General features: G+C 35.8%; 2 protein-coding genes across 4 annotated transcripts; both read right to left on the reverse strand.

Moving 5' to 3' along the window:
- Positions 1–1227: 1227 nt before the first annotated feature.
- LOC116004478 (homeobox-leucine zipper protein REVOLUTA-like) lies at positions 1228–8123 on the reverse strand. 3 transcript variants are annotated; one of them, XM_031244543.1, is made up of 19 exons: positions 7610–8123; positions 6869–7487; positions 6190–6349; positions 5693–5775; positions 5476–5566; positions 5268–5363; positions 5006–5119; positions 4844–4927; positions 4280–4435; positions 4113–4187; positions 3791–3897; positions 3516–3690; positions 3235–3423; positions 2956–3036; positions 2691–2825; positions 2248–2582; positions 2032–2137; positions 1766–1915; positions 1228–1671 (listed from the first exon to the last, which is right to left on the reverse strand). In XM_031244543.1, exons 2-19 carry the CDS (start codon positions 7096–7098, stop codon positions 1522–1524), a joined length of 2517 nt encoding a protein of 838 aa, XP_031100403.1. In that variant the 5' UTR covers positions 7099–7487; positions 7610–8123; the 3' UTR covers positions 1228–1521. The 3 variants fall into 3 exon arrangements, with proteins under 3 accessions (XP_031100403.1, XP_031100402.1, XP_031100401.1); XM_031244542.1 differs by having other exon boundaries at positions 7574–8123; XM_031244541.1 differs by having other exon boundaries at positions 6869–8123.
- Positions 8124–17921: 9798 nt separating this feature from the next.
- LOC116005176 (double-stranded RNA-binding protein 2-like) lies at positions 17922–21855 on the reverse strand. The gene is made up of 3 exons (XM_031245430.1): positions 21442–21855; positions 19499–19718; positions 17922–18885 (listed from the first exon to the last, which is right to left on the reverse strand). The coding sequence occupies exons 1-3, from the start codon at positions 21682–21684 to the stop codon at positions 18173–18175; spliced, it is 1176 nt and encodes a 391-aa protein (XP_031101290.1). The 5' UTR covers positions 21685–21855; the 3' UTR covers positions 17922–18172.
- Positions 21856–23101: the final 1246 nt, after the last annotated feature.

The following is a 23101-nucleotide window of genomic DNA, read 5'->3' on the forward strand; positions in this document are numbered from 1 at the left end:
ATATGGCAATGGTATAAGGTATCGTACCTATAATGCAAGGCTATGTGGTGCCGTACCTATATATTTATGTGTTAATATATTTGGTAATAGATGTTTGGCAATGTTCGTTTCTTTTTAAAATGACTTTCTTATTAGTTCCTTAGATGCAATCAAGATCCTTACTTAGCTGAAGTAATGACTTGTAATGAATTGAAGCTCGCTCTTTCATGGCAACAAAATCAAGAACATCATCATATCGTTTTAGAGATGAATTGCTCGAATGTCTGGATAGATTAATACGGAGTAATATAATTGAATATTTTAGGACTTTTATTATACCGGTCTCATCTTTAAACATTGCAACTCCTTAGCTAGTAGTATGGTTGAGAGTTTTGTTAGTTTGTCATGTCTATGTAGGTCAACAAACCTAGTAGCTCAATATCTTGCTAAAACACATTTATTTATCTTTTAAAAAAAAACACATTTATTTATTGGTGCTTTCATGTTTTTCTAGTTTTATGGTTTTCTTTTTAAATTTATTTTATTGATTTCATTATAACGTTTTAAAGATATCATTGTAGTTAAGCCAAACAAGCCTTAAAAAAATGGTCAAATAAGAACAAATAGTTCAATTAAGTCCCTTGGCTATATAAAATTCCATTAAAAATCCTTAAACCATTAAAAAAAAAAAAAAAAAAAAAAAACAGAATTGAGTTCAAAGGTTTCAACAAAAATGTACACACACACATATGGATTCTGTGTATAATTTGTTTGTTTGTTTTTGTAAGAAACAACCATTGAATTGTCTTGAGCAGATAGCTGGTGGTTGTATAAGCTTAGATAATCGTTGTTGTTGACATATAATCATGAATATCTACAAACCCAACGAAAACAACCATGAATATATTTTTTAGGAAAGAAAAAATGAAACAAAAATAATAGTTAAAATAATTAACAACATTAAATTATGAAGTAATTTAAGAGTTAAGTAAATAACACAATATATAGTTATACCCTTATAGATCATTTTACATAAAATTAGATAAGAGTAAACAACTAATTTATCAAACACTTTTTTTTTTAATAATTAGTTATTACTATAACGGAATGTTTGGTTGCGAGGAAGAAATTATGAAAGAAAGGAATTGCAATTTGGTGGGAAAATAATAAGGTGGGAATAGTGTAAGAATTCAAATTACATTATTTGGTAGGGCGGAATAGAATTATTGGGAATGAGAAGGAAAAAAGTGGTATAAACCTAAAGTGATGCACATTTTGATTTTGCGAAGATCGACTAGTTGTAATAAGAAGCAGAATTGAAGTAGCAGCAGTTACAAGATTAAAGAATGTGATTTGAATAAATAAAGAGATCTATGCTAGCAGACTTTACAAAAACTCAGCACCACACACCCAATCTAACAAATTAAACCCCCCCACTCAGTTTAATTGGAATGCAACAAAACTTTAATTTTCCCTCCTTGCTTCATCAACATCTTCACCGCTTATCCGCCTTCCAATTCCATTGACAACGACACACAGAATTTAAACGAACGACCAGTTTATAAAAGAGAAAGCCAGGCAGTGGACAGTGCTTTCGTCGTCTGCAACGACTTTCCACGCTATGGCTTGTTCGTATGAAATGTGGCGTCCCATGGCTGACATGCAGATTCCGCCAGCCAAGTAAGCAAAACCCTAGGGTTCAGCAACACAGTTGAGTTTAATGAGAGGTAAGAAGAGTCTAAATCGTTACAAAGAATGTTGATGGGGGATTAAAACTTAAAAGTACCTGTTGCATGATCTTTGCGAGTTCAGCAAATAGTGCCTTGCGCCCTGATTCGTCAAAGATTTTATCCAATGTGATATCCTGTAGGGCGACTAAAGTTGTTTCCAGCATGTCCAGCCCAGCCTTGTTTGCAAAGATGAAAACAGGCAGCGACTGCAAAAACCACCATTCGATTCGAGTTTATTACTCAACAACAACAACAGTAAAGTGTGGCAAAGAAAGAAACCAAGATCATCAGCTCGTTCGTTCGTTCAAGAGAGAGAGCATACCTTTATCGAGCAGCACAAGATGGCATCATGGTGATGCCACAGATTTTTCAACACCGATTCAGCGCCCACAGAATCAGTTCCTAGCAATTGTGCTCCCATGTGATAACTGTGAATCAAGATCTCAAGTTTTAGCAATCAAACGGGGAAGGAAATGGTTTGCAGTCACTAATTGAGATGATGAAGAAACCGATATGGTCATATAGTTACAGACGTTACCTATAGCTCTGGTTGATCCACTGAGCCAGCGTTAGAGCTTCTGGGGAGCCAGGCGACACCTTTGGTCCAAGAGTGGGACCCAATCCTGTCGGAGATATTGCCATTGCAACTCTTTGAACAGACGAAATCACACTGCGCACATATTGGCGAGCCATTGTAGCTACATTTTCCTGCAGATTGTCCTCGTACGGGAATTGGAAAGCGATTGTCAACAGTGATCGTGCAGCACATGACGAAGAGGAGGCATTCTGGGCAGTATTTGTTGCTGGACCCACTTCAAGACTTGATGTTAAATCCAACGTTCTTTGAGCATTCAATGTATCCTGTGCATCATTCTGAATAATACAAGTATAAGTATAGCGGCAAATTTGACACATAACACTAACAAATGAATGGATATTGCATCGTCACAGCTCAATACTGTGAATTTTATCGCACTCAACTGATATCGAGTCTAATGGGATGATGCGAAAACCAGACGGCAGCAGTGGTGCATCATCGGGAAACATTTCATCTATTGGAGCAAAAACAAGTTCAGCGCAAGCCCCCACTGCACTCTCATCAATTCCCCGACACATCTGTAAAGTGACAGTAATGTTTAGCTGAATATATATTTCAAGTTCTATTTTCATCAGTGTGAGTGTGTGTGTGTGTGTATATATATGTATGTATGTATGTATGTATGTAATCATCCACAGATGTAGTCACCTGCAGCAGATGAATGTCTCCTGAAATAAAAGCATTTTCATGGCCAAGAGAGTGTCCTTCAAGTCTGATGACTTCAAGCATCTGGATCAAAGATAAAGTTAGACAAAGAAAACAAAAACCAGGAAAAAGGTACTTAGATTCTACTCCCATATTTTGTGAAAGATTATAGATATCAATAAATCCCGCTTTCTTGAAAAACAGAAACACATTATGCAGAGAAAACGGTGATTCCTCTGCCTAAAAGGCTACAAGAATGTATACCCTAGTCTGTAACTATACCTCTTCATGTTCAATTGTGTGACCAAGCGGCATAATAATCTGGCTTCCGGTGAATCTTGTCGGCCTCATCCCGGGATATGCACATGAGTTAGTTTTCAAAGCAGTAGCAGAATAGGCATCAACGTTAAAGTCTGCCCACTCGGAACGATGCTCCCTTAGGAAACGAACCAGCACAGCAGGAGGGACATTCTGGAAGCAATCAAAACAACAAACTCAATCAACATTTGAAAAGTGGGGCGATAAACATTTAAAAGTAAATAAGCAATCCGTTCGTTATTTGCCTGGAGTAGCATAGACGCCTTTGCACACAGAATGCCCCCGAGCATCGGAAGTGTATTCGAAGTGGTGCCCAAGCTCTTGGTTGAATTAATGGCAACTGTAACATCTTCAGCACCGTCACCGCTCAATACTGACCAGCCATCGTCATTGAACCCATTGATAGCATCATTGAAGCCTCTGCCAAAAAAGATAAAAAGCAAAATAACAATGCTTCCACGTAATAACTATCAAAAAGTCAAAAACCAAAGAAAACGAGCTCTACAGATATAGTCATTACCTGTTTAATCTCTGGCTAAATGTTCGGAGTACAGCTGGTTGCCTGCCCAGACTATAAACCACCTCACCGCTAGTTTCCTGAGCTATTTGTCTGATGTATCGCAGTGCCTTGAAACACACAATATAAATAAAAACGAAAAGAACAGGGAACAATGATATATCTTAACAGACTAGTACCAAGGACACTACAATTCCAACAATCAAGAACTACAGTATTAAAGTTGCACCGTAACTTTCTAGACAAAAGTTACATATAAAACTACTGTATAGTTTTAGCAAATCAGCAAACTCGAGAGTTGCTAGAGAGCAAACAGTCTACTTACTGCGATGGTCATTTTCTGTGCAATAACTTTGGATGACTCGTAAAGCGGGCGTAAAACCTCCGGCACACTCCATGCCTGAACAATCACGGTTCAGTTATTTGAATGTGTTGTTCTTGTCAATAGAACAAAGAATAACAGTACACCGGATGTGCATCTCGCATTCTCACCTCAAGGTTAAGGTGGTCAACGATATGTATTATCGATCCTCCACCCTCACAAGGTCGGATGAGATATCCAGATGGAAGCATTTCAGCTCTCACAAACTGAGAAGCAGCAGATGCATTAGGGCCCGCCCCAGTACCCGAAAGAGACCTTTCACAAACCTAAAAAAAAAAAAAAAACAATGGTCAGGATTAAACATTGCACCCGCATAGCAAAAGATATAGGTTGAATATTTACACAAGGTTAGGGTCGTTTTCTGATCAGAATGACCCACCCAAAAAAAATGGAGAATAAGATGGGGGAAAAGAATTGGTCCGAAAACAAAACACCATTCTACAGACTACATCTCTTATCTAAAACCAAACAACAAATAACAGAAGAGAAGATAAAAGGAGTTTCAAGTTTAAACCGACTGTTTAAGGAATCAAAGACAAGCAAAACTAGCAAATTTTCTGTAACTCGGCTATTTTTAGCAAAGAATCCAATGAATGGGCAGCAAGGGCTATTTTAGAGATAATTAAGTAGAAACGAGTATAGCCAAAAACAGCATGCTAGTAGATCATGCATACCACGAGGCTACCATTCTCCAAGGTGGTTGTATATCTCAGTGTCCAAAAATCCCGTGCTGGAGCCAATGTCGTAGGAGCATAAATCTGGAAAAAATATTTGGAATCACTACTTCGTCTAGCAAAACGATTTCCATAAAAATCCATAAAATTAGGAAGTCTCACCTGTGTGTATAGAAGCTCAATTGTACCTCCATTTCCAGCAGGAAACATTGTAAAAACTTCAAGGCTCCGACAATCACGGAACCAAGATGGACGATCTTTGAGGATCTCAATAATCTATAGTAATGATTGAGAAAATATGTGTCAACTTCCAACCGCATTTTAATATGTGCCACTTGAAAATTATGTTACACGGTGCCCACAAAACAGCGGCATGGTGCAACCATGATGAGTTCCCAATAGCATATTAGCATTCAAAGCTTACCTTGGTAGGCTCTAAGCTAACAAGACCACATGCTCGTGCAGCCACTCTACTGCAACTATGTGAAATGGCAAAGATCCCAACCGAATCCGGACCAGGCTAACAATATATCGTCATGTAAAATCTCAGTTTCGAAGAATTATTAAGGAGGCATTTATCATTATTCATTAACGACCAAAAAAAACATTTATATTATATCAGCCAGTCTAACCTTCATCCCAGGCATTTGGATCCAATCAATAGCAGTTCCCGTAGCCTTTGAAAGGAACTCTGCCAAGGTTTCTTCTGCAATTGAAAGAAGTCTGCAAAACGCATAAATGTAAAATAAAAGCAGAATCAGCACTAAATACTGCACCAATCTTGTAAATTGTAATACATTCACTACAAGGCATGAAAAGCAGTCTAATCTAGGGAAACGGCATTATTACCCAGCAGGATTACTAGCATCCCTTAGAGAATGATGAGTGGTGGTTACCGCCGATTCACAACTTGCATCAGTAGTTGTTGGCGCCTGCAAAAATTGAGCGAGGGAAACTTTCAACAAGAGAAAAATTACGAACTTTAGACTATGGGAAATACAATTTAAAAGAAAAAAAGTGTTTCAGCCCTTGGCCGGGGCACATAATAAATAAACTGGAGATTAATAGCATTTGTACAAGAACAGACATTAAGTTGAACTTGGTACATATTTAAATTTCAATCAAATACATCACCCTTGGGCCCGGTCCTGCAGCACTTAGCATTCAAGAACCTACCACATTATCCCGCCAAAAGTCTGGCACATTATTACTAATAAAGAGTATTCGAGATTATAAAGAAATCAACCTCTTAGGCTCTTAGCATCAGATGCATGGAAAACTACGAAAATATACGAGATCATGATCAATTACTCTGTAATTATTTTCAAGCAGGAAGGCAAACATACGGTTCTCAAATGCTGCCGCATAAGGCCATTCTCAGACACTAGCTGGGACACCTGTTTCTGCAGGCGGTCATTTTCCTCCATTAACAGTTTGTTCATTGCAGACAACTTTCTGTTCACAGTTTGAAGGCGAGAAGACTCTTTCCGTTGCTTCTCCCGACATCTGCAGCAGCAATGAACACACATGAACTCTACAAGCCGCTCTACCAAACCAACTTTTATTAGAGGGAGGGAAATGCCAAAAAATACTTGTTCATAAAGCTAATGGGTGCAACTGTACTTGAAACACTTGAATCTCCAATTAGTTTAGTTTTAAAGCAGCAATCAATTCAACAAGACAGTAAAAATAGTCCCTTTTGGTTCTCAGTTGCTTTAAACATATAAACTAATCATGAATTTGACAACCAAAGTTGCCAAGATAAGCTCAAAAACCCCCAACAGTAACATAACTGTTGGGTGGCTCCAGTCTCCTGGCATCCGAAACGTAGTGCTAACTGCTAAGCAAATATAAGGAAATACAATTGCACCTTCACTACTAGCTATAATTTAGCTAACTCAAAAGGTAGCTGTAAATGCTACGCAGGTATAAGGAAATAAAGTTGCGTCTTTGCTAGTAGGGGTAATCGCCTGATCGACAATAACTAAACATAGAAAACAAACAACATAAAAATCTTGAGCTCACCTCCTGTTCTGAAACCAAACCTTGATCTGTTTGGGCTCAATGTTGGACAAAATGGGGCATTCCCGGATCAGCTGTTGCCGGCGCAAGGAACTCGGCTTAGGACACTCAGCATAGACTCTCTCCAGAGCCTCCACCTGCTCCGCCGTGTAGCGGACATACTTTCCGGCATCAAGGTGCTTGTGAATGCTCCCACTGCTACTCTCCCTATGCTGGTGTACTACCATAGCCATTATTTCCCCTCTCCCTCACACCACACAACAGAAAAACCTCACAGATTTTCAAACACCCCTCTTTTGAAAACAAGCCCACAGAGATATTCCCTACAACTGTGTAAGCAGCTTTTGTATATATTCACTCACAGAACTAAGATTCTCTGAACCCAAGCTTCTTTTTTTTTTTTTTTTTCTGGGTAATTTTCTTTATTCCTTTCTAGTGATCTCAGCAATGAAATTATCGATCTTGATTGAAACAGAAGATTCTTGACTGCCCTTTTGGGTCTTTTATCCTTTCTCTTTTCCCTTTTTTCAGAAGGCTCACAAACACAGTTCACGCTTCCCTTACAAATGAAGGTACAGCCAAAACTGCGCAACTAAAGCTGTTCTAGCAATTATCCATCTCCCTATATAGGCCAAATTACACATGAAAAATCACTTAACCATTAATAAAGTAGCTGTAAACAACTCGTGTTAGAGAAAAGAAACCCACCATTTTCTTGTTTCACCAAAAAGCTTGAATTTTTACCTCACCAAAACCGCCAAATTTTCTTGAAAAACAACGAAACCACCTCACGTTTCGCACCCAAAAGGCCGGTCTGGTTGCGTGGCAAATGACACGTTGAGAGAAAGGCACCTGAAACTACGGGAATTCGAGCCTGGGTTCACGAAAACTTCACACCCCCAAAAGTGATGAGCAAAAACACACGACAAATTTAAACACCCCTTTTTGGTGATATTTACATCAAGACAAATTGATAGCTGGAAAGGGCCTAAATTCACGAAAACAATTCGCTCCCCCAAAGAAGAAAGGCTTCTCTCTCCCTTTCTCTAAGCAGGCGGAGAAGAAGTGGAGAGCAGAGAAAAGAAAGGTCAAGGCATTAGATTATAGCCCTCCCAAAGGATCTGTCTTTGCATGAAGTCTCATAGACATCTCAATCAAATTACACTGAGCTCTAGAGAGAAAGTGAGCCTAATGTGCAGTGGAGCGAGGGAGAGAGAAAGAGAGAAGGCTTAAAGCTTACACAAATCGAAAATGGCAGTGTTTTTATGCTGCTGTTTGTTCTGTGCTGTGGCGCTGTGCTGGTGCGCTGTTCACGGCTTTTCTTTTCTCTCCTTTTCTTTCTTTATTTATTTTTATTCTTTTACTCAAATTTCCCATTTATTTTGTCCAAAATGTAAATATTAATTTTTTAAAAATCACACTTTTTGTTTCTTAATTATTCTCAAATTATAAATTTAGTCATTTTCTTGAGGTAATATAAGATTACTAAAGTAATCTCGTAACTCAAACTAAACAATATGATAAAATGTTACCATAATTATATTACATAGGTAATCTTAAATAACTTTAATTGTCAATTACTATGTTAAGAATAATGAGTGTTTCAAAAAATTATAATAATTTTAATCAAACACCCAAGTTTTAATAAGTTGAGTGGCTAAATTTATTATTTATTTAATAGTTAATTGATTAAATTTATACTTATAAAAGCATAAATACAATGATATAAGTCTCTTTTAATTTAAAATCTATAAGAGAGTGTTTGTCACCATTTGAGATTATATTTGTCACAAATTGATGTGACAATACACAGGCATGTTATACTCGGTCACTATATATGAGCTCGGGTATTTAGGTATGAGGTTAGACGTTCCCGAGTTTAGGTTTCATTTCTTACAAAGTCCAAAAGTCCCCACTCCAGACATTTATGCATCTTATATAGAAGTCTGGGAGGGACACATGACGAGCGTCCGACATGTTAACTACGTGTTCGACATGCACCAGTCGTGATGGGAGTGATCATAATAATTCCATGTGCTACGAGATTCCTGACATTTGCATTATTATGGTATGATCGGGCAATGCGATTGGGTTGTACTTGTCTTCTAATAATGAAGGTTCGATACTCGAGATAGCCTTCCTGATCATATGATAGAGCTCGGGAATCCTATCTCGCATGCAAAGCGCAACTACTAATAATCTTAAAGGGACTATCTTTTGACTAGACTCGGGTTGGGCGAAACAAAAGGTAGTCAGACATGCTCGGGAAATGAACCTTTCGGTCCCATGCGTAAATATCGAGCACGTGTATAATCATACGGGTAAAGGATATTAATTCCATATCACAAACAATACTAGTCTCCTGTATCAATTCCTACCATAAACTAAATTTATTACTCGAGATAATTTAGGGATCAAAATGTAATTTTTTTCACTTTAATTTATAATTTAGTCCCTGTAAAATGGATGAAATGACATGTGAGACCCAAGATTGTCTATTGCCACACTTGAATGGGTTTGGTCAAATCACAGCAACAAAATCTTGTGCCGTCTTCTGCCCTCAAACCCTTTCTCTTTCTCCACTGCCTGCCATAATGCTAATTTGGCCTTGGACTCTTAAAAAGATAATCCCCTTTTTCCTTTTTCTTTTTTTATAATTATATTTTAAATAAACTTTTCAACCATATTATGTTTCAGCTCGAATTTCGTGAATGAAATAAATAAATAAATATCATACTCCGTAAAAGATTTACTCCGTATTTTTTGTAATAAATAGAGACAAAAAATACTTCGAATTCAGATTAATCAGAATTATGATTGGAAAAGAGTATTGAGTTTTACCCTGGATTTTGAAGGTTTGGTAAGTGGGATATATATAAGCTAAAACAGTGAAAGAATTGAGTGAATGAATAATTGGAGTGGTAGCTTTGAACAATCCAATGACAAGTGATGGATGTTGCAATGTTGGGGTTACCCTTTAGAGCAACCTTGATATGAGTTTTTCTTTTATTTTTTTTTAGGTGCCAACTAAGATAAATAAGATGGAGAGAAGAAGGAAAAAACACAAAAAATTTAAGGAATTGAATAGATAAATTTTAGGGAATGAGGTTGCTAATTTCTTGTTTTGCATATGAAATATTGAAATTTAAGAGATTACAGGGAAGAAAACAATAAATTACTAAAATACACATAAACTAAGTAAAAATAATAATTTTTTTTTAAACAAGTAAAACTCTAACATAGTTTAAGGAAAATGCTTCCCATCCCTACAAAAATCACACAATTTATAACCATAGTTTAATGACTCTATTATTCCATGGACTAAAACTACAACTTATTTGAAAAGTTATGAGTTACTCAGTATATTGCAAAGGCAAAAATTGATGAACTAAATGACTAGCATTGAATACTTTGATAGACTAAAAATGCAATCTTTACTTATAAAAATTATGAAAAATGACTTCAAAACCTTCTATTCCAAATTTTGCTATCATGATCAAATATTTATCACTACACTAAAATTTATAGCTAATAACAAATGTTAAATTTTATTTATTTATACTTGCGTAGCAATCATCGCCACTTTTGGATGACAAGATACTATGCTCGACCTTCATATATAGCCTCCCCAACAACTACTATATCAAAAAATAAAAATAAGAGGCCAATTTCCAAAGAAATAATTTTTTCTTTCTAGTTTCAACCACTATCAAAATATTCTCAATTTTTTTTTCATTTTTTATAGGGAAAATAAGTAAAATAAGATGTACCAAAATTATTTGCAAAAGATTATGATAATACTGAACCAAAATCTTGTTGTTGAATTACAAGAATCTTAGAGCATTTCTATCAATAATTTTTACATATGTGACTACTATACGTAGCACAGTTTTTGAGAAACAAAGAAAAAAATCGCATAGGCTAAGTTGCATGATTAGCGAGTGAAAATGTTGGCGACCATCATGAGTTTTTATTTTATTTTTTATTTTTTACCGTCTTTATCTACTATTGGCTCCAAAACCCTTTAAAAAATACCATCAAAAAGAAAAAGAAACAAAAAACTCTACCATTAATATTGTTCTTAGTACAATTGATGTTATATATATAAGTTGCAAAAGACATCATCTCCATCTACTCATTTTCATTATTAATGTCCTAAGTCCTAATAACATCTATTTCGTGTTTCATACGAAAATAAAGTTGGTTGATAGCAAGGCATGTCATGTGACATGCTCTCATGTGCTGTTGCAAGTTTGCAATACATATTCAACTTGACCAAGAAATTGTAGTTGGTGATTTTGGTTCTAATGTTTTAAAATAGAAGAATGTTACGTTAATATAATGGATATGATAGGATGCATTAGTTCAAATAATCACATTCTTTCAAATATATATATTCCAAGAATGTGACAAAAAAATAAATTATAAAAATTATTTAAAAAAAAAAAACTTATATTCACAAGATCACTCAACTGAATCATGCATGCATACATGAGTCAAATCAAACTTAAAAGTTTTATATATAATCGATTAGTTAGTTGTATCAGGACATTATAAATCCATCACTCATTCTTTATTTCTTAGCGTGGGATATTCTTTGATTTACGAGAATGGCCCCAGCCACTACAACACTACCTAAAGGTACACTCTGGGTGAAAACCGTCTTATAGCCTTAGCTATCAAATGACCACAAGAAGATAAAGTAGCTTAGGTTGCACATAGCTAATTAGTTCAAGAAAGGCTAATAAGTAGTTTCCACAAGGAGTTGCACTTAAAACTTTGTAGTTCCTAAATTAACTATTGGACGAATGTGAGATATTCTTAACGTTAATTATTGGATAGTTATAAATTTGAATCACTTTCATGTCTTATAGAAAGTAAAATGAAATATTTTTATGAGTCCTATTCTCAAATTATAAGATATGAGATGTTAATTTAGAGAAATATTATAGACTTGTGCTCACAAAATACATACATACATATATATATATATATATTAGACTTGTCTCATATTTGGTAAAAATTGGTTCAATTATTAAGGATAATTACTTATTTCAAATTGCACTTTGATCTCAACTAGGTAAAAATTTTGTTTCTTAGTTAAAATGGTGAGTAAATGTCATTACATCTTCTTCTTCTCTTCAAATTATACAGTATGGTGGTTATGTTGATCCCCGATAATTTTATTTTAAATTTTATATATGTTTTGGTCACCAATGTTAAAGATTAAAAATAAAAATAGCATAACAACTTAAAATTTGCAAACACACGTTTGACTATTTGACATAATATATTATTTCAGATCCTCAATGTAACCTCAATTAGTGCATAATTAAAACTCATATTGAAAGACCTCCAAAATAATTTAACCATTTATATGAATTTTAAAGACCAAAGTCCAAATCCGTTTATTTTTTTGGATACATCTAAAATAAGAGGAAAAAAACAACTACATCAATCTAGACTAAACAACACTAACAAAATCAGCAAAAAAAATTAGTTTGCCTCATCCAGATCGTGACCTTGTTGTTGAGCATAAAGAATATATAAACATAAATATGCAATCCAATTACTAGTTTAGCCTTTTAGTTAAGATAGAACACATGCTTCAATTTGGTATCAGAGCAAATATTTGAAGGGAATGGAATTGAAATTTAATAAATTCCAAGAAAATGGATTCAATTGTTTTGGGATGAATGAATAAATAGGTGCAATATGTAATTAAGAAACTTTCATAAGGGTAAAATAGTCCAGTCATGTTTTTTCCTTGCGTAAAACAAAATTCTAACTCTTTACAAAGAATTCATTTTCCTCAACTTTGAGCTCGGAATTCATTTTCTAATGGAAAATGTTTTCCATCCAACCAAACAACATAAAATATTTTTCAATATATCTAATTGCATATCGCGATTCTTCCTACCTAAGCATATATCCAATATGTACATATAGTATGAAAAATGTTTTCCATCCAACCAAACACCGTGAATATATCTAACCGCATATCGCGATTCTTCCTACCTAAGCATCTATCCAATATGTGCATATAGGGGGGTTTGATAGGCTTGAATTGGAATAACCCACCGGCCAGCATTGAGCCAAAACTTTTTGATGGTCTTGTCTCATCCTTGGGGTTTTCACATAATGGAAAAATGGTCAATCCAAAATCATTTTGTCATGCCACCCCAACCTAATCATAAGCTTCATTTCACCTTCAAAGAATTTGAATTTATATTCATCCATGGAGAGAGATATTATTGAATTGGGTAGTTGTATGCCATCTTCCTGCAAACAACCTTTTCATTATCACCCCAATTAGCAGTAATTAAGAAGCTGAGTTCCTCTAATTCGCCATTGCATGCCATCATTAAGCCTTTTTAATTTTTTTAATTATCTATTTTTTTTTCCTTTCATAAAAGAGCAGACAAAAGATTGCTTGTTTTAAACACCACCTTTAGCTTTTCCTTATGGGTGTTAAGTCTCAATCTATGGCTGCTTTGAGGCTCTGCTAAATTCCATTAATCATTACGCCACTTCTTTCTTTGTATGCTAATCTCCTCCCAATGCTTGCTCGTGTCTCCAATCTTGGAGCTATAAACTACTTTAATTTGCCTGTCTAATACACAAGTTGGAAGGATCAATATAGTTTTTTTTTTAAAACAAGGATCAATATAGTAGATAGTTGAATTAAAACGTTAATTTTTTTTGTGATGATGGAAACCTGCAATTACTATTTGAGAGTGTGTACTACGTAAATCTTGTTTTTGTGCTCTTGTGTAATTGCCCAAAAGTCACAGAAAAGAAGTAAATCACACTAAGAAATCCCTGTGCAACGAGCTTAATTAACTAGGAGAGTGTTAGACAAAAATTAAACTTGTGACATTCAAATACGAAAATGATGCTCCATCGACTAAGGGTGTTGGGTGATATATTATTATTGATATACATATTTATAAAGACACGCTTATTGACGCTTAATATGACTCATAAATTGGAGGATCCATTATATACTCAAATAATCTTTTAGATCTAAAAAAGAAAAAATTGTTACAAGGAACAACCAATTAAAATTTTTGTAAGGTACTTTGTAGTAGTCAATGTTGTAACCTAGTATTAAGTTATTATATTGTCTAGATTTTCAACCGGATGAGAGTAACCTAACTAATACTCGATCAGACTCCATTCGATCTCATGTTTAAGCGATTCAAACTCCTCTCACTTCAATAATATATCTCTCTCTCTCTCTCTCTATATATATATATATATATATATATATATATATATATATATATATAATCTTTAATTGTTATATACTACGTATAAAACAAAAGTAGGATAATAAGTAGCATATGTAGAATATATAGTACCTCCCAATCTTAGTATAGGAAAAAAAAAACTATAAATAAAGACTTTGAGTATCATAACACATGTAAATTCAAGTTGCACCAATTTCAAACTTATAAGGAAAAAATTAACAAAACAATGTATGTTACTTTGACACAATAACCATTTTGATTATATTTAAATATAAATATTATTGATAAAAAAATCTTATATATGATGATGAACAAATTAAAATATTATAATATACACACATAAATAATGATTCTTGCTGATTTTAATTACGGAAAATGCAATGTAATTGCAAAAAAAATGACAAGATAGGGAGTCAAAGTGATACAAAGAAAAAGAGAGAGAGAGAGAGTATGAGGTTATATATATATATGTGGATGTATGTATATGTGGTTAGTACAATGAATGGAGCATGATGAGGAATATTAGCAAAGTCAAATGTATGATTTTCTTTTGTTTTTCTTTTTTATGTCATTCCTTAACTTTATTAGATGATGGGAATTAAACATTTATATTCTTCCACTTTGTCCCCTCCATTTGTTTTTTTCTTCCCCTCAGTGCTTTTTTTTTTTTTTTTTTTTTTTTTGCTGCTGTTCCCATCTCCATCTCTCTGTCTTCTCCTTTTGCCTCAGCCATAGCTTTTTCTCTTAGCAAAGGAATAAACTTACCCCACATTGCCTTCCTCCCATACCCCCCACCCCCCCCCCCCTCTTATATTGCTTCAACCAACACAATATTGACATCTGCACGCGTTGACGCAATTCCTCATATGATTGATATGTCTCTGACGTTATTAATGCTAATATAATCCCGATCTTTGTGTACAGAGATCACACTGTACTATCGCTAGTGAGACTCGATTCTGGTCTTCTGTGACAAATTTTACATATGTGACCAGAGGTAAATTGATTTTATGAGTTGGAGCAAGCCTGTTAGGACTCTTACCAATTTATTACACTGATATGATATGATTAGGAATGGCTCAACATACAAGTAAAGAAGGATTATATTTGAATGTATGTATTATACATACAAGTTAAATCGTGTTTGTCGAGAATAAAATTAGGGTGGTTGGGTGAGGTGGTTTGATTAAAGTGGAGAAATGGTGAGCCCACACCCCAGGCCATGAACATGACATGCCACGACCTTTCTCACTCAACTTTGCTTGTTTATCACACTTGTTGGAGAAGCAATGCTGTAGCTAGCAGTGGTACTTTTTTTGATTTCACCTGGTCCTATTTTATGTGTCTGATTCGGTTAACAACGCTTGAATATTTAGAAACTACATTAAAAATACTATTAAATACAAAAAAAAAAATCAAATTTAAAAATAAGTAAAAAATACTAAAGAAAATAAACAAAGAACAAAGAGTTTGTTTGACCCATGAATAGTACATAGAACTGATAAAATGGGGCAGAAAGAATATCATCTAACTATATATGTATGTACATCCCCATTTGCATGCACTGTTGCTTTCACCCACGGAGCTTTTCTTTAGCCCCAATGTGGTAAAAAGATGACAGCAGTAGTGTGGATATATAGGTTGGTGGTCAAGGCTATGGCAAAAAGATGTATACATAATACATACATTGCATCTCTATTGCAGATATATGTATAGTATATACTTTTATATGTTTATCTTTCGCAGACAAAACTTTAGTGTGTTATGCATGTATCATTCGACACGTTGTAGCACCTGCACCAAGGTTGCCTTGTACCAGACGACTCTAGCTCCCAAGAGAATCCTCGTCAAAAAATGAGTTTATAATGTTATATAGTTTATGGAGAATCCGCTCTTGTAATTAGTTGTAAAATTATCATATTAAAGAATTCTGGTTGTGATCTTCTTTAGAGTTAAACTCTGCCTGTGTAATCTAGTTGAATTCAGTTTAGTCTCAGTTTTTACAGTACCTATAATATTTGATACATCATGTAAAAATAGTAGAATTCAGGATAATTCTAGTTAAGTTAGTCATGCTGCTGACTTGGTAAATACAGGATTATAAGTTGGACTTCTACGTGATCCAATTATAGATAATTTTATTTTTTTTTGAATACTATTGACCCTGTTACATTAGTATTTGTCCATATACTTTCTCAACCTACTAAAGCCCAACAAAGTCAACATTGCCCCACTAAGGCTCGAACCCATGACCTCCCACTTGGGAGATTATCCAATTATGGATAATCTAAGTTGATTTATCTGGTTAATGTGATTCTTTGCCGGGTAAAGTTAGAAGTCAAGTTTATCCTATGCACATGTTCGGAGTGATTTGAATGGCCCCAAGCTAAGAACGCTGTTTAATTTAAGCATTGTCAGGTGTATGTAGGTAGCATCGTCGGTTGTTCATTGTTGTTGACAGGCTGAAAGAGAAGAAGAAACGTGAAGCACGCTGGAGTGGAGTACTGCTCGCCGCTATCTAGCCTGGCTTTGATTCCCGGCGGCGCCGCGGCGGCCCCCACCGCTGCTTATTTTTTCTGCAATGGTGGGCAGCGTCGTGAGGAGATGAACCATATATATATATTGGTTATTTTTCCTCTTAATAAATCAGCAAATTAAAGAATATATATTCCACATACTTTGCGTCATGGCTGACGGCAATTGTTTTTGTGGCCGGAGGAGTATCGGAAAATCAAGGGATTTGAATATATGGTGGAAAAGAGTTTTTAACTTATTATTACTGTGCTAAAACCCCAAATTAAACAAGACAGTAGTTAGCTGGTTCTGGTGGCAATAAATGAGCATTGACAATCATTAACCAGACAAGTATGCTCAAGTCTCAATCATGGAATGGTACAGGCAGCCATGCCCCCTCCCATATTTGTAAAGGAGATTACTTCAAATGATTCTCATCAGCTTCTGCCTTCTGACCAAGAGTGCAGTTGATGAAATGCAGAGACTGGTAGGGGACATTATTTTTAACTCTTTCTTGAATTTCAAAACCAGAAATTTTGGTACATTTTTCATTCTTGTGGTGTGCAGATGCAGACTGTTCATTCTGGGTTGACAATAGTTGGCCTATGTAAACTTGGTAAAGTTGGTACAATTTATGAGCTATGTCACCATTGTCGAATGTGTTTAAAAGATTTACAAGTTTCTCAAAGTGTTTATATACTAATGTTCATAATATGAACTAGACTCTGCACCCTGTGACTGTTTTCTCAAAGTGTTTATATACTAATGTTCATAATATGAACTGGACTCTACACCCTGTGACTGCCAACAAATTTGGGTCATTACCTTATTTGTACCAGTTGGTATGCATTAGGTAAATTCCCTTTCTTTGGATTGACTAACCGAATTTAGAAATTGGATTTTCCCTTAGTAGGAACCGAATTCTATACTTTGTGGTTGCATACAAACCTAAGCTATTAGCTCTTTGAGTGACAAGAGAAACCCACAACTATTACTTGAGGGTGTGCACTGTGCAGTGAGTTTGACCCTAGTTAACAAATGACTACAAGGAGGTAAACCAGCCTAAGTTGCTTATAGCTGATTAGTTCAAACCAAGAATGTCAATAGGCCACTCATGCTAAGAGTCGAACTTGGAATTGTGTAATTTTTAAGTCAACGACCAACTTAGCTAGGGTTGTGATCTTTGGATTCATAGTAGGAAGAGAGAGACAGTAAGTTGTTCTTTGTTACACGATGGATTTAAGAGAATGGGAAATAAAATTCAATGCAGCTTGAGAGAAGCAGCAACATTTCACAACAGCAAAAATCTGGAAATAGTTTATCTGCTTCATCATTCAAGCAGTGAAAAAACTACCTGTCGAATACCAAAAGTTTGATATCATCCAATACTAAGTTATACTAAAGTAACCTGCATTATATGTAAGTTTACAGGAAGACACAGAATTGACAGAGAGGGGAAAGGGGGACTGAGATATTATAACATAGGACCAGAAGACTAAAACACAAAAATTTTAACATGGGTAGACTACTACAGAAACCATTATAATTGGAGTTGCTCCAAGCACTTCACAGCTGTTGATTCATCAACCTCGGTGCATTGGGACTTGTTTGCAGATTCGGGAGCTACAGAGAGTGAAGCTTTTGGAGTACTTGAAACAGCTTCCTTAGGGGCAGGCGGGGCAGCAAACACAGGGATTGCCTGCCTGACAGAGACGGGTGGGGCAACTCGAACAGACTGTGCAGTGCGCATCACTTGAGGTGAGTGCGCAGAGCGCGGAGGAAGTGTAGGTGCTGAGAAAACTGGAATAGCAGTTCTTATTGTAACAGGTGGAGCAATACCACGGAAAGGCGTCCTATATGGCCTAACGGGAACATAAGGAGCTGCACCTGCTGTAGGATATTTCTGGGAGCAAATGGAGCGGCCCTCTGATGCAGGAGCTGGGGATTGTGGCAGAGGCTGTGATAATAATACAGGGCTATCACGGGCTGCTGTTGTTGATGTTCTGTACCTAGGACTGGTTTTCGGGCAAATTAAAGGAAGGATTTTAGACGTGGATGCTAGAGGACGCTGTGGGCTTAAAGGTCGAGGGGTGGGGATGGAAAACTTCTGGAACGGCATTGAACCGTTGCTGGATTTAGCCTTGTCTATCTTTTCCTTCAAACAGTAGTTCAATAATGCCCTTGCTATCCTGATCTGCTCCTGCTCGTCAGTGTTCTCTGGCTCAGACGATAAACTGGCATCTTGCTTTGCCACTGTGAGATTAAAAAATATTGTTTTAAAAAAAAAACACACAGTGCTTATCAATTCTGACAATGACATATGTTGGCAGCAAAGAGATAAATTCCAAAAAAACAAAAACTGATTTTACTAAAAGTAGAAGTAACAGTTCATTGAAGGTAAAAAATGTCAAATCGGGAAGAGCATTTGATCTACTAGGAGTGAGTAACATCAATGAAATGTAAAAATTTAGAAGCATGGGTAACTCATTAATGCATTGCACTGAAGATTGGCTTCAAATTTGGGCTGCTTTTCCATTCCCGCATTTATAATGCTTTTCCATCCTACTCTAGAATTAAATGGGAAGCACAGGGAGCGGGATTCTATCTGTGAATACTCTAAAGTAGGTAAGCGATACAGATACACGGCGAACTGTTATAATAAGAACAAATGAATGTAAAAGATCTTGCATATCATAATACATGTGATTGAAGCATGACCTGCTATAATAAGCTTAGGATGTGTAGTAGTCAAAATGTGTGAGGATGCTTCTACATTTCTCGGTGGCATATAAATGAAAATATAATTTGCAAAAACTATGGCAGAGCACTCGCATTGTTTCAAAAATTTCAAGAGTAGGGAACTCACATTGTTTCAAAGACGACCAAGCAGCCAAGGCAGCATTTTTCTCGGCTTGCTTTTTGTTCTTGGCTGGTTCCCCAGTAAACGTGATTCCAGCAAGTTCCACTGTTCCTGTGAAGACAGGTTGGTGCCCGAGGCCAGACCTAAATGTCGTATACTGAGGCAAAGGAGATCCAACTCTCTGTGCGATCTCTTGTAAAAGGTTTTTATACACTCCTGTTTCGTCCTACAAGTAGTTCACACAATCAACCAAATAAAAATAACTTCCAATGATCTTTCTGAAACAAGTCACCTTCCATAAAATGTATCAAGTGTTTATAACAACGAATAGCATCAGTACTTTGTTCATATATCAAGTCGAGTTAACAATTAGAAATATCAGACCCAGAACACAACACTGCCTCTATGCATCTACAGACTACAGAGGTTCCATGAATGGATCATTGACCAATTAACTCGACTTTGCCATAACGCACCATTTTATTAAAATACAAAAGCTAGAACCGGTTCTTTTGGTTCCATAAACTGCTGTACTATTCCGTCTGCACTAAGCAGTAAGCAAGGAAGATGACAGGCACATGCAGTTACATCTCAATAGGAGAAACGAAATAAAACCGAGGGAGACAAGACCATAAATGCGAAATTCAATCTAGATACACTACCCAGAAGCACCATACTGAGCCTTGCCCTTGTCATAAAAACCCACAAAACACCTTATTTAATGCTGAATGCCTACACAGGCCATGCTCACCCCCTCAATCTTAAATTTCTTGTTCGAACCAAGAACTGTGCATCCTAGCAAAGTCAATAATGTCCATGATCCGTCTTTGTCATTCAGCTGAATAAAATTCACTACCCCCAATTTAATGCAGGACGAAAAAACAGCCTTCAACAGTTCACCAGCATGTGCCAAACTGATACCCTCTGCCCTCCTTGAATCAAATACATTTCTTTAACTCCTTATTTTATTCAGTTAGGTACGACTAACCCTCACTTTTCAATGCATTCATACCCATGTCAACATATTATTTATGCCAATAAACGACTAAGTAAGGGAGTTAGTAATCCTAATTGCTGTCATTATCATGAATAAACATAGCACAGAAGTCATAACATGTATTCATTATTCATTTAAACCCAATGCTCATACTGCCAAATTACTCATACTTTGACTGGTCTCATTATCTTATCAACATTTCTGGGTTTATTTATTGTGGTCCTCCAGAGACTGAATCCGCGTGCCATGAAATTATTCCTCAATTTCCATAAATTTATTCAATTCTTTCAAAGAAAATACCCCAAATTTATATGCTTATATTACAGAAATACCCTTCATAACATGAACTTGCTGCAACACAGGTAAGATTACAAAAAACTAAACACAACAGTTAAGCAGAGATATATATATATATATATATATAGTCATTGTCAATAAACTTCCACAGTTATACTCTATCCCAATTTACACCAAACTTTTCTGAAAATTCCATGGCATTACAGTTGGTAGAGGAAAGCTAGCACGAGGGTATTTTGGTAATTTCAAGCCTCCATTAAAGTTCCACCACCAAACCTCAGAACTGATCATCAATTCTGGTGCAGAGAATGGAAAGAATGAAAATGCAAAACCCAACGGCAGCTTAAAATCGGCGAATAACTCCCCGCCAGTGCACGATAGCACCGTCAATATCGCCGGAAAGTCAATAAATCAACAAGAAGGAATTGAAAGGAGCTTTTTGTTTATTTATTTATTTACTTTTGTTTTGCACACATTAACTAAAATTAAACTTAGGGCTTCCAGACAGGTTTCCAGATATCTAGAACGATAAGCCGTGTTTCTACGCATTGATATAAATTTTTAAAAAATAAAAATGAAGTAATAAATTACTGACAGTAACATTTGGATTGGGAAGCATTTTGGAGAGGTGGAAGATAGTAAAAGAGGGGCTTACGATGATCCGGGCGGCGAGGGAGTGGGAGCCGCTGTGGGTGAGGGAGTTGAGGGCGACCTCGGCGGCGGCGTGCTCGGCTTGGCGAAGAGTGGAGCAGTAGTGGGGGCTCTCGAAGGCCTCGCCGTTGAAGTTAACGACGGCCTTGAAGCGCGGCGCGTGGTCTGGACCTTCCCGTATGCAGATGTAGGAGGGCAAGTTGAAGCAGCTCCTCTGCGCCAGCTCTTGAAGCTGGTTCTTATACATTTTTTTTTTCTCCGAGCAAGCGGGACCGGAAACGGGTGATCGGATCGGAATGAGAGCGATTGCCGGTGAGTGTTTTCAGGCGGGTGGCGGAGGAGGAACGAGGCTGCGAAACATCGTTGAGAGAAGAGAGAGAGAGAGAGAGAGAGAAAGAAAGCAGAGAGGGGAAGAGAAAATAGGCGTTGAGTTGCAGTACAGTTGGTCTTTACTACTGATTTTAATGATTTTGGGCCTTTTAATTTTTTAATTAAATATTCATTAAACATTTTTTGTGACAAAAAAAATCTGCAACTATTACCATACATAAGAGGTAAATGTTAACGCAAAAAAGATTGACTTATTCCACGTAGGTCAAATTTTTTTTATTTGCGAGGCCCTGTGCTAATAACTAAGTGATACCTTATCAAAGTATAAATAAACTGCGAATTGAAAAAAAAATTACAAAGACAAAATGTAAAAAAAAAACTAATTTTGGTCAAATATAATCACAAATACATATACTACCTATTAGACCAAGACTGGACTAGGGATCCCAAAATTTTGGAGCCCTGTGCGATCGCACATCTTGCACGCCCTAAAATTCGGCCTGTCCCACCTAGGATCAATCATTCACAACTGCACCAGTATAATAGAACCATTATCTGCCGTATCCTTGTGTTACATTAGTCGATCAGCAAACCATTTATCTGCAGTGTTCTTATATTACATTAATCGATTTTTTCAAAAAATAAAATAAAAATTACATTAACCGAGCAGCAAACCAGGTGGCCCACACACTAGCAAATTCTACTAGATCTCAACCTGGTCATCTCTTTTGAGATAAAACATCCCCTACATGTATTCTTTCTTTGATTGATACTACCTTCGTCCCAAAATGGTTGTCTGGTTCGTTTAACGAGGCTTGACTGAAGTAATTTTTAATCCAATTTTTCATATTATTAAGTTTAGTATTAATATATAAAATTTATATATTTAGAAACTACTTTAAAAGTACTATTAAACACAAAAAAATAAATTTAAAAATAATAAAAAATTACTAAAGAAAATAAGTAAAGAAGAAAGAGTTGATTTGACCAATGAATAGTAAATAGGACAGGTAAAATGAGACAGAGGGAGTATTTAATTATAGCTTCATTTTTATTTTCAAAAGAAAAAAAAAAGGGTTGATGTAAATTGTATTGGGAACACATTATATATTTGTGTGACGAGTTTGATCAAGAGAGTGTTAACATGAATTGAACTAGTGATTTTTTTATACGATAATCATGTTCCATCAACTCGGTTACCTATTTTGGACACAATTATAAGTCTATTTACTATTTAGAAAGATCAACGGTTAACTAATTCATTAAAACAAAAGAAATATTATAAGTTGAAGAAATTAATTACTCATTTCTGGAAGACAATGAGACGAAAGCAT

Source organism: Ipomoea triloba, chromosome 14, assembly GCF_003576645.1.
Source record: "Ipomoea triloba cultivar NCNSP0323 chromosome 14, ASM357664v1".
NCBI lineage: Eukaryota > Viridiplantae > Streptophyta > Magnoliopsida > Solanales > Convolvulaceae > Ipomoea > Ipomoea triloba.

What these genes read in the sequence shown, in the direction of transcription:
- LOC116004478 (XM_031244543.1), bottom strand. Translation starts at nt 7,098, where the DNA reads ATGGCTATGGTAGTACACCAGCATAGGGAGAGTAGCAGTGGGAGCATT. An exon ending in TTTAGCCAGAGATTAAACAG is followed by an intron (nt 3,691 to 3,790) that starts GTAATGACTATA and finishes CTTTTTTGGCAG; the next exon opens with AGGCTTCAATGATGCTATCA. An exon ending in ACACAATTGAACATGAAGAG is followed by an intron (nt 3,037 to 3,234) that starts GTATAGTTACAG and finishes TCTTTGATCCAG; the next exon opens with ATGCTTGAAGTCATCAGACT.
- LOC116005176 (XM_031245430.1), bottom strand. Translation starts at nt 21,684, where the DNA reads ATGTATAAGAACCAGCTTCAAGAGCTGGCGCAGAGGAGCTGCTTCAAC. An exon ending in CCCTCGCCGCCCGGATCATC is followed by an intron (nt 19,719 to 21,441) that starts GTAAGCCCCTCT and finishes AACTACTTGTAG; the next exon opens with GACGAAACAGGAGTGTATAA. An exon ending in TTGGTCGTCTTTGAAACAAT is followed by an intron (nt 18,886 to 19,498) that starts GTGAGTTCCCTA and finishes TTAATCTCACAG; the next exon opens with TGGCAAAGCAAGATGCCAGT.